This window comes from Pezoporus occidentalis, unplaced genomic scaffold (assembly GCF_034315485.1).
Source record: "Pezoporus occidentalis ecotype Australia unplaced genomic scaffold, CSIRO_AGI_Poc_V1 ctg12, whole genome shotgun sequence".
Lineage (NCBI taxonomy): Eukaryota > Metazoa > Chordata > Aves > Psittaciformes > Psittacidae > Pezoporus > Pezoporus occidentalis.
This window is the reverse complement of record NW_026912994.1, coordinates 7748723-7759770: the sequence shown is the minus strand read 5'-3', so window position 1 is coordinate 7759770 and position 11048 is coordinate 7748723. Positions and strand designations below refer to the sequence as shown.

Here is an 11048-nt window from a genome sequence, read left to right as displayed (position 1 = left end):
AGTTACAGTAAAGATAGCAATTAATCAGCACTTTTTAGAGTAGGATAAATCCATAGCATGAATGTGCCATGAACTCTATAACTTCCAACATTCAAAACATTTCCTCAGAAAACCTTCATATACTCCATTGAGAGAGACTATTCTAAAGCTAAAGATATCATATGGTACTGAACTACTTGCCACAGGTTGGCTGCCATCCCTTGAACCCTGCGGAATTGTTCTGCTGGATGAGTGTAACAGAAACTCTGTCGGGGGGACCAAGGTCTCTGAACTTTGATCACATCCACAGGTGAAGAATAGCTAAGAGCGGGCTCTCAGGGTTGACATTCTGGGTAAGGACTGGACACCAAATCCATCCTCTGCATTGCCCAATCTGGCTTTGGATGTAGCCCCAGACCTTCCACCTCAAAGAGTAAAAGAGAAGCCCCAGGGAGCCTGTGTCAATCAGCAACAGGGTGTGTGTTGAAGGCAAGAGAGCGCTCAGAAGAGAAAATAAATCAATTCACCCAACCACGAGGGGTCTATAAATTGGGTTTTGTTTATCTTTCATTTCCCTTTAGTACAAGGCAGATGTTCCTAAGTAATAAGCAGAAACCTCAACAATTTTTAAGACTGAAGAGGAAGGGAAGGCGGAAGAAAAATGTACAAGTTTTGAGGATGTTTTCAGCTCCAGCTTATTAAAAAAAAATTAAAAAAACCCCCCACCAAACAAAAAAGTAAACCACACACCACCAGAAATGTGTATCTGTAATAGTAGGTTTTTCCTTAGGCTGTTTGGTAATTCTTAGTTCACAGGAGCATTTTATCCAGAAGGTTCTTCATGTTTCCAGTCTAGGTTGTAGAAATCTCAGTGAGGCACTAAATTTTAGGCTGTTAAAGTCTTTCTGTGCAGCACGGTCATTTTAAAATGATGTGGTAGCCATCATTGCTTTCAGCTGTAACAAAGAAATGCAAAGCATTTTTTCATTGCTTTCTGAAAACAGCACAGAGCTCCAGATTTCTTCTTAGGTAGTTTGCAATAGTTTGTAACCTTGTTCTACAACGCACTCATGAAAATCAATATTGAACATCTAGGTCAAAGCATTTACATTAAAAAATACAGCATACTAACAGTCACCTTTTACCATTTTACTTGAGGGCTTTCTGCCCTTTTATGTCAGTGTTATCAATGGATTTATGAAAGTTTTATAAGTGTAACTGAAGAAAACATAGATTCATCAGTATATCATAGTGTAAACTGATGCAACACCTTTCCTTACACTAAATTAGACTACTTATCTTTTCAAGGTAACAGCACCAAGTTTGTAATAACATTTAGTGCAATCGAAAGGAGAAATTATCTTTAGAGCCACGTGTAAAAGCAACAGCAATACATACCTTTTAATGTGCTGATAACAAAACAAGATTCATCTTGGAAGTTTTGCACCATCTGAAGGGCAGAAGCAAAAAAAGCCAACATAAGAGCAATTACATTCAAGTTTCCTTCAGTGCCAGTATAGACTTCAGAGGAGAGGTATCAAACAACATTTGGTGTCCAGTCCTAGAGAGTCCTGAGTAACCCTGCCCATAAGATTACTAAAGTACATGACTGATTAAGATCCTTGCAGCTGCTAATGTGTTTAAGAGAAGCACATATTAAAGTGCTTGCCTGGAACTGATCTAGCTTGTTCAGCATTTTACCACCCTCTTTGCAGCTCTTGATCCTTTAAGTTCTTATACCACTTGGTTAGTCTATTTAGGACCATGCTCTTAATTGCCTTCAGTGAAGCTATACTAGTTTAGGCTGGATGAAGACAGTCCATCTCCTAAAATACACATATAGCTGAACAATGAAGCTCAGCTGAGCTTACATTAGCATCTGAAATACTACTCAGAGGTGGTCAACACTGAGAAATGGACTCCTTGTTGAATAAAGGCAAATTGCTACTGAAAAGCCATCTCAGCAGCATCCACCTGGATATTTTTACTAGATATTAGTCAAAATGTGCTTGCAGGAATCATTTACCTGTTTGTATTTTGTTGAGGCACAGGAATCTTAATGAAACTGCTAGGAGAGTCAAGGCAGATCATGGGAAGCAAGATAAGTATCTAAAGTGATTTGAGTTAGTCATGATAAAATTAGATTTTCAGAACACGTGCAGGTTCTAGTGAGGCCCCTAACTAAAAAGGTAAGTTAAAAGATTCAGCTAACTTCAGATCCAAACTGAAATGCTCATTGAAGCTTCATCTTTAGTCAATGCACTCTCTCACCTTAGAGTAGTTGTGTGGAACAGAGGACATAAATTACCTTCAGGGGTGTCTCAGACAGTTGAAGCAGATGTTGGACACCTAACTTTGGAGGGGAGGTGACCAGAACCTCTCTGATAAGCTCAGAAAATCCAGCTTTAAGCAAAAGCCCTTTTCTAACTATTGAATACCATTCAAGTAAAGCACTTTCCAGTGTAAGTTCTCACACCAAATATCCTTTTCAACTTAGACTAACCTCTCTATTCTCTTTGGGTTTAACATTCACCCCCTGCTCTTGCAAATCGAACTTCACTGGCCAGTCTGTGCCTAATGATGCATGAAGTACATTCATAGAGTGCCTCATTTTTTGCACTATAGTACTAGAACAAGAAAAAAATATTAAAAAAGCAATATACATTGTTAATAATTGACTTAAATACTTAAAGCCTTATACCCAGACTGGTTCAGGCAATTCCCCTACCAAGAGTTGCCTCCAAGCACTTTACATCCATAAAGCATCAGGGTTTCAGATTTAATCAGGCTGAAACAGCAAGGAGACTTTAGGAATAAGCATTACAGCCTTCGATTTAGGCTCCAGTTGAGACCTGCGCTCTGCTTCATTTGTTTTAACAATGTTTCTTATACATGAAGCTTCTTAAGTGATTCTGGTGCATGAATGAGTAAGTAATTTAGTAGGGAGGAAAAAGGAAGAAGGGCAACTCACTATTAACCTGCAAGTTAATGGATTGGACTAAATTAAGCCATCATGTAATGGGACACAAACAGCTAGCAGAGGTCCATTAAACTATAGTGTGCACTTACATAGCACTGACTCTGACCCAGTGGCTGTAATCACTGGCCAAGACGGAAGACTAACTGCCCTACAGATTTTCAAACCTGCCTTTTTGAGGGAAGAAGAAAATTAAATTGAAATTAAATATCCTATTTAATTTTAAAGGTTCTTATTTTAGATTCTTGCTCCAAATTTGTTTCAGTAGTCAACATGAAGAAGAAATGAATTATTTTGTTCTGTTTTGCTAAAAAAAAACCAAAACAACAAGCAAAAAAAACCCAACCACAACAAAAAATGCAAACACTCTTTTACAAAGCAATGATCTTAAAAACACACCAAAATCAATGATATGCATGAATGATTTAAGTATTTGCCTTAACTTGTCAGGATTAGTAACTGCTAAGCTTCCTTGAAGATTCATTCCCTAATTTAAAAGGCCATTCTAACTTCAAGAAGTCAGACAACTGTTACAGTTCTGACAGTTTACATTAACTCCTTACCTCATTGCTCACTAATACATGGATCCCTGTGGGTCCCTGCCGATAGATTCGATTTATCTGCTGTGGAGAAATGCTGTACAAGTTTGCAATCTTCTCTATTAATTCCAGCGTGGTCAGTTCTTCCAAGAAGATTGCATGATATACTGCAACAAGTTGAAAGTAATTACAGAGTTATAATTATAGAATAGCAACTACAGATAACACCAAGATGCTCCATATCAACAACCAAATGGGTTTAAGACCAAGGTTCAAATCCTGACAGTGGATACATAAGTTTATTACCTTTAAAGCAGCCCCCAAATATCAAGCTTGATGATTTGTAAAAAAATACCCAGTATTTGGATGCCATGGAAAAATAAAGCACGTTACTTTTGCCCAGAGGAAAACACAGGCACTAATGACAACATGTATCATGGGGCACCAAATAAACCCTCTCACAAAAATGTTAATTTTTTTTATAACCTACTTTTATTTGTTTTGACATTTTAAAGTAGATCCAATTAAATAGTAAAACAAATGATATTATGTTATAAAAAAGTAGTATTTCATTAGATGCTATCCTACTGATCCCATAGGCACAAACTAAAGACTACAATGTATCACATAACTGTAGATGACAGCATTAAGTTTTAAATCCAACGCAAATGGTAGAAACAACGAAGTAGAAAAGCTGTGCCTAGTTTATACTATGTGCAAGAACTAAGGACAATCTCTGTTCTCATTTGATCATACACCGCATCATGAGGGACAGTTAAGGTCAGTGAGTCTCCAAAAGCTTTGAACTTTCAAGAATTAGAGCCTCACTTTAAGACCTTCCATTTCCCAGAATATTTTCAAACAAGCCATAATCTTAAGCAAATTGTGGATGGGGGGTTAGTTTTTAATGCTATGGTCCCTATTAAGAACTCAACAGAGATTTTGCTAGAGCATTCTGCAGATAGCTTATAAATTTGGTCTGTTCCTGTAACAAGATGGTACCAGTTGGAATCTGTAGCCCTGAAACTAACTGGAGTGGCAGAGCTGAGATAAACAGGACCTCTTTAAACAGCAAGCTGTCCCACACAGAAGCTCAGGTAGAAAGCAACATTCTCACCAGGTTAAGTGTTTTAACAAAGTCTATACATAAAAACTTACCACAAAGACTGCTATCTCCATTTTCTCGTTTTTGGTGGAGATGGGACCTGTTTTGCTCTGGTTCTTGACAGACATAAATTGTCATTTTTGGCCTTACATTTCTATGGGTTATTAAAAAAACAGCAGTAAGTTATTTAGTAGATCTAAAATTGTTCCAGTCAGCTATTAAGCAATGAGAGATGGAATCATTCAATCTGTGCATAAATAACCAGCTAAGAGGTAGTCTGAATGCTGGGGACTACATGTCTTAGGGGGTCTAGCCAGAGCCCACTGGGAGGTGGTGGGACAGAGCAGAGCACCTAAATCTCATCAGGATCAAGTAAGAATAAAAAGTTTACAGCACTTGCCAAGCAGCTCATCATACCTGCCTTTACTGATTTGAATCCTGCCCAGCTGTAAAATTTAAGATGTTATTGCAATAAAAGTAAGTTTAGGAGTCATTTGAGACTCCAGAGGTTGGTTTGTTCATTGATTGTTACCTGTGATGGAGATGCAACACAGCGTATTGTAGGCTGTGTTTCATATAAAGTGGAGGGAAGCTATGAGGTGGTAGCATATCAGATCCAGCACTGGAGATCCACATTATGCTGCTTCATTTCAGCAACATGTCTGAGCTGTGCTTGGGTTTGAATACCATTGTGATCTCCATCCTCTCAGATGACCTCTCTGAAGTATTAAAAGGAAGTCTAAATGCTACAGCTCCAGGATTAACTTCTAGTTAAGACTGAAATTACCAGAGGATGCTGCCATAACAAAAAAAAAAAAAAAGGAAGGAAGAAGTACAAACCTTCCTTTGATTGCATTAAAGAGCCGAATTCCATCAGCAGGCCCACAGATTTGAACAAAATCTTCTTTGGACATCTTCAGTAAGTCAGCACCTACATATTTCAAATTGATTTTTTTTCAGAAGTTAAGCAAATCTTAGCTTCCAAATTGTGTGTATGGGCAGCAGGAAAAGGCCAGGAGGAGAGAATTCACAAAGCTAAATCAGAGAGATCTCCTTAGAGAGTAGCAGATTCAGAGAGGTGTACAATGCAAATCAATCATTGTGCAGAGTGATAGAAGCTGCTAGAAGAGCAGCCCTGCACTGAAAGATACTCTAGCCAAGTCAGAGACAAGCTAGATGTTTAACACTGGCCATTAAATGCCCAGTTTTCTCTGCCTGCCATATTCACAAGGTTATTTAATCATAGAAGTGTAGAATAGTTAGGGTTGGAAAGGACCTTAAGATCATTTAGTTCCAACCCCCCTGCTGCAAGTCAGAGAGAGGCTCCTCAAGGTTTCAACATCTTTAAAAATTCCCCCTTCCACCATTTTACTGCTGTGTATAACTATCTAATGGGAGGGTACAGTGAAGATGGAGCCAGACGCTTCTGAAAGGTGCACAGGGACAGAATGAGAGGCAGCAGACAGAACATGGGAAACACTTCTTCACTGTGACAGTAGTCAAGTATTTGAAGAGGCTGCTTGGAGAGATTGTGAAATTTCCAACCTGGGAGATACCCAAATGCAACTGTACAAGACCCTGGACTTACTTCAAGCAGGCTAACACTTAATGAACTTAAAAAGTCCCTTCCATCTCAAATTATTCTCTTTCATCTTTACTTATTCTATATTTCTACAAACTGTTGTGACAAATGCTAACAAATCTAAGAACAAAAGAACAACCACACTGGATCAGACCAGTGATCCCACGAACAGTGGCCAGCAGCAGATGCTCTTGATGCGAAGCCTGAGCTGCCCTTACAAAAGAGAATAAAGACAAAATGATTGACTGTTTAAACTCACCCGAAAAACTTGAGAAGAGTCTACAGAATGGAGAGAACCTATTACGATGAAGCCACTGCTGGGCATCTTGAATAGAAGCAGAAGGAAGGAGATGCTACATTGCAAAAAGAATAAGAAGGTCTTGAAATGAACTGTTCACCAGTGTCCTAAAAAAGAAAAGCACCACATTAACATGATCTCAAGTACTTACATCATTGCTGGGAGGCAGGAGCTCCACTTGGTGGGTTGGAGAACTGTTGCTAAAAAAAATTATGCAAAGTTGGAAGAGAAAAAAAACACATTATTTTAAATTTCACATAGCAGTGTCCATCCTTTTCCCCCTCTTCCATTTGACTCAACCGTCACAAGTTACACAGCAACTTGGCTTTTTCCTCTATCAGATTTTTAAAAATGTGTCCAAAGTCTGGACAAAAAGAAAAAATAATGAAAAAAAACCCAAACCCCAGCTCATGCCTTTCGTTGGTCAGCTGGGGTCCTACCCAGTTTACTGACCTCATTCAAACTTTTCCATACTGATGGCTTACTAATGTGACACCACCTAAGCATGAAAGTTGTGACCTACAGAGTGGCTGAACTCAAAATTTCTACAAGCCAGAAATCCCTTAGCTAAATCCACTGTCTAATAGTGATTCATCACAAAAAATTAATAAAGGACCTTATAACTCAACCCTGGTGTTATCTTAAACATAGGAAATTGCAATTTAACTATATTACATAAAACCATGTTTCTATTAAACCCTCCTAAGACATAGACAGAACTTCAACTGATCAAATCCCAAAGAATTAATCATCTAGCAGTGGAAGAAAATGCTTAACAGATCCTTCTACTAACACCAATATTTCTCATTTCAGTGTTTGTCTTTATGCATAGGTTGATGTTGCTCACTGAAAATTCATGATACAACACTGATTAATAAATAAACTGTGCAGGAAGGCAACAAGGCTGCAAAGTCCTAGAGGAGGAAAAGAAAGGCCCATGCCAAATTCCTAGGGACAAGTATGTCACAGGGAGGACTCAGAAGTACCAAGGGACCCTGCCGTTTATTTCTGTCATCAGCTATCATGTTGGGTACTTCAGGACCACTAAAACTGTTTCTTTATGATTGCTACATTAATGAATTAAATATGCCTCCTTTTAGTAATATGTTCTAGAATGCCTTCTCAAAACTCAGGCTGTTTTGCCACAGACAGGGTTCCTTTATTCCCATTCAACTGGGAATCCAGCACTCCAAACTACCTCAAGACAGAAAGGAAGGCTGAAACACTTTAACACTATTGTCAGAAAACAGTGGGAAATGCTGGTACAGGGCATTGTGTGTTCTCTGAAGAACAGAAGAATAAGAAAGGAAATTTATAGCAGGAATTGTCCTGGTGACCCTCTGAAGCTCACCTCCCAGCCACCACATAAGCAGTGGACATAGAAACAGTACTGTGCATTACAGGGAATTCCTGGATGGAAGGTCTTAAAATGCTTAGTGGTAAATATTTTCCCCTTCCTAAGAAGAGTGGCCCTTGACCTATTCTTCCAGGGTATGAAATGCATGGGCACACAAACAACATCCATGCAACACTACGATATCAACAAGAAATATAAAAGCATTTATTTGTTACATACCCATCTCCAAGGTTGAAGCTGTTGGGAGAACTGTTGTAACTTGGAGATGGAGCATTGTTCATTTGATAAGGCACATCTGGCCAGGGAGAGCACTGTTGGAAGAAAAGTAGTGGGGATACTTTCGTAAGGATGGAAATAAAGGATTCGATTCTCCTCTAACACCACATTCATGCTGTTGCCACGCCACTAACTTCAGCTCATCGCTCCTGCTGAGAGAAGGAGACAGGCCATGGATTTTCTACACTGCTCTCCAAGAGGGCTGTCAGGGGCCAGATTGATTCCAGTTGTGCATTCCACATTTCCCTCATTTCACAAAGCCTGTCCCCAAATAACACTGGGCCAAAATGTGCACAGCTGTAAGTCAGGGCAACGCCAGTAAGTCAGTGCAGACGGAAGGCAGCAATGATACAGAAATACCCCTGGTCTCAATTATACATCCCTAATTAAATCCAGGGAAGAGTGACAAATATGCTCCAGAGGCAGTGCTTCAGGTTAGTACCAGTGAAAGAGCAGAATTCAAACCAGTCTGCTAAAACCTCTGGCTATTAGCTGAACAGCTCAAGTTAAAAATGGGTATTATATGGAGAAAATTTGAGAGAGACAGACATAAAACTGCTAAAAGCCTTCACAAATATAGGTCAAACTCCATATTCCATTACAGTACTGTAAAACCAGAGCAACCCAGCTAGAATTGGTGACTCTGTTCTGAATTTAAGCCACTGTAATCAGCAGGAGAAATTTAGCCCTGTGGAACACCCCACCATCAAGAGCTCAAGAAAATGCTCTGTAGTATCCTTGTTTGCAATGATAAAAAGACAACAAATGTAGCTTTGGAGTTTTATCATCTAGCAAATATTTTATCATCTCATGAGCACTAGCAAATATTTAACTCTTTAGCAACCCACATTTCCTCATGCAATATGTCAAAGTGCATCAGAGCTCACAGGGAGAGTTTGGGATCTGCCAACTCAGTAGAATTAGGTCTGTGTACACAAGAGCCTTGCTAACAACCACCATGTTGAATTAGAAAACATGCTGGCTGCTCCTTGCAATGTGAGGAAAACTGAGCGGGAAGAACCAGAGCTCACAAACAGGAAGTTTATTTAAATTAAGAAAACCTCTGTTTTTTAGAAGTTCAGCAAGCCACTTCAAAAAACAGAAGAACTAAATCAAACAACAACACATCCGCACAGGTTGAAGGAACAGCACTTTCAAACCACTCTCTTGAGTCCTGTTGCTTAGTAATTCTGCAGCCTGGGGTAAGCTTATATATACATCTTTGAATCTTAGTAATGGCAGGCAGGAGTAAAAACACACACATCTCCACCCCAAATCCATCAGAATATAAGACATCCAAGATATGCCTAGAGTACAAGCCAGAATCTTCTGAGATCTTGTACGTAACAGTAGCTTCACAGGCACATTCACAGAAAAACAAACTAATAATTTAATCAGACACCCTATTCATCTATTCAAGTGCCCCATCTCCACCACAAGCTTTTGCCAGACAGCCTGAAGAAAATGCCTCATACAACTGGCATTTAAGCACCATGACAAGTGCCTGGGAGCACAGCACAAGATAAATATTCCTTTTAAAGCTGGGCTGGTAAGGGCTGGTTTGCACCCTAAAACATAAGAAACTTTGGCATCTTTTATAAACTTCAACAGTGAGAGACATTTTGTAACCTCACTCTGCTCTCAATTTCAATCAGGTCTAGGCATACATGTCTCCACAAGACAATCTCCAGGGCTCAGTTAGACTGTATTTCCTCTCAAATCTATCTCCCAACATGCAGAAATAGTATGATGTCTAAAATGCTTTACCTCTGTGAGAATAGTTGTCTCATAGGAAGGCTGATACTTCTCTTTCTCTTGGGTGGTCTTCTTCTCCATTTTTTCCCTGTCAGTCTTCTGTTTTCTGTCTGCTCCTTTAGGCTATAAGCACAAGCACAAGCTTTCCCTTATGCCAAGTATTACAAGTTTGGAGACAGAGACCAACAGATTTCTTCTCTAATACATTCACAAAAGTGTCCTTAAGATTTGTGGGGACTCTAAATACAGACTAAGATCAGATCTGCATTTCCTAGACAAAAAAATATAACGAAGCATCTCCACTGTTTCTGTAACACCCCCCATTAATGTCTATTGGGCCAAATAAGCTGACCACAGTCCTGAGATTTGGTATTACTCATTTCAGACCATGAGCTCCACGAGTTATGCACCTCAACTGGTATTTGTACCATCTCTCCAGGAACATGTAAGACACTGCTCACAGGAGCAAAACTGGAGCAGAAGATCCTTTGAGAAAACAGGCCTAAGAAAAGTTTTTTGTTAAGTGTCTACACATGTGCCATGCCCAGATTAGGATCTTCAGAGATGCTTTCTCCCTGAATCTTTCTCTCCCCTAGTCAGCATGGAGAGGAACTCTGCTGTAACAAAAAAAAAGGGTATTTAAGGTCTCCAAAATCTCACTGTTCATGGAGGATTGAACAAAGAAATCTGGAGATGCCATAATGTCATCACTGCCTCAAAACACCAAAACACAGAGGATACCCTAAGCATCTCGGTATTTGTATAGTGTTCAAGGCATAACGGACTAGCATAAGTCTGGGTGCAGCACTTGGGTCATCTGAATTTAACTAGAATGGCTGTGTAGTTCTGTGTTTATATCACTTTGTGCGCAAGAGCCCTCTTTAAGATCTGAAGCATGCCCAGATAAAAGTCTGTTCTTTTACTCCACTATTTGCATCAATCCTACACAATTTAAAAACTATGCATGCTCCTGTGTCTTAACCTAGTTGACGACAAAGACCTCATACCTTGAACACTTTGATCTGGCAGCTTGCAGAATGCAAGTGTTCTGTGTATTCACCATTTTCATTTTGTTTAAATGTGTCGATTTGCACCCGGAAGGGCACACCTTTCTCTCCTCCATGTTTCCGTGGAGTAAATTCTGTGCTGATGCAATGTACCTGGCAAAACAAAAGCTGTG

The 11048-nt window shown here is 39.4% G+C and overlaps 1 protein-coding gene across 1 annotated transcript in view; it reads right to left on the bottom strand.

The window, feature by feature from the left end:
• Positions 1-735: 735 nt before the first annotated feature.
• Positions 736-11048, bottom strand: part of TFCP2L1 (transcription factor CP2 like 1) — a 32038-nt gene continuing 21725 nt past the window's right edge. Inside the window, exons 6-15 of the mRNA XM_062607119.1 lie at positions 10876-11028; positions 9881-9991; positions 8057-8148; positions 6632-6680; positions 6442-6535; positions 5441-5531; positions 4654-4754; positions 3520-3662; positions 1378-1429; positions 736-935 (exon numbers count right to left, since the gene is read on the bottom strand). Coding sequence (XP_062463103.1) covers positions 898-935; positions 1378-1429; positions 3520-3662; positions 4654-4754; positions 5441-5531; positions 6442-6535; positions 6632-6680; positions 8057-8148; positions 9881-9991; positions 10876-11028 — 924 coding nt within the window. The 3' untranslated portion in view covers positions 736-897. The remainder of the gene's footprint in view (positions 936-1377; positions 1430-3519; positions 3663-4653; positions 4755-5440; positions 5532-6441; positions 6536-6631; positions 6681-8056; positions 8149-9880; positions 9992-10875; positions 11029-11048) is intronic.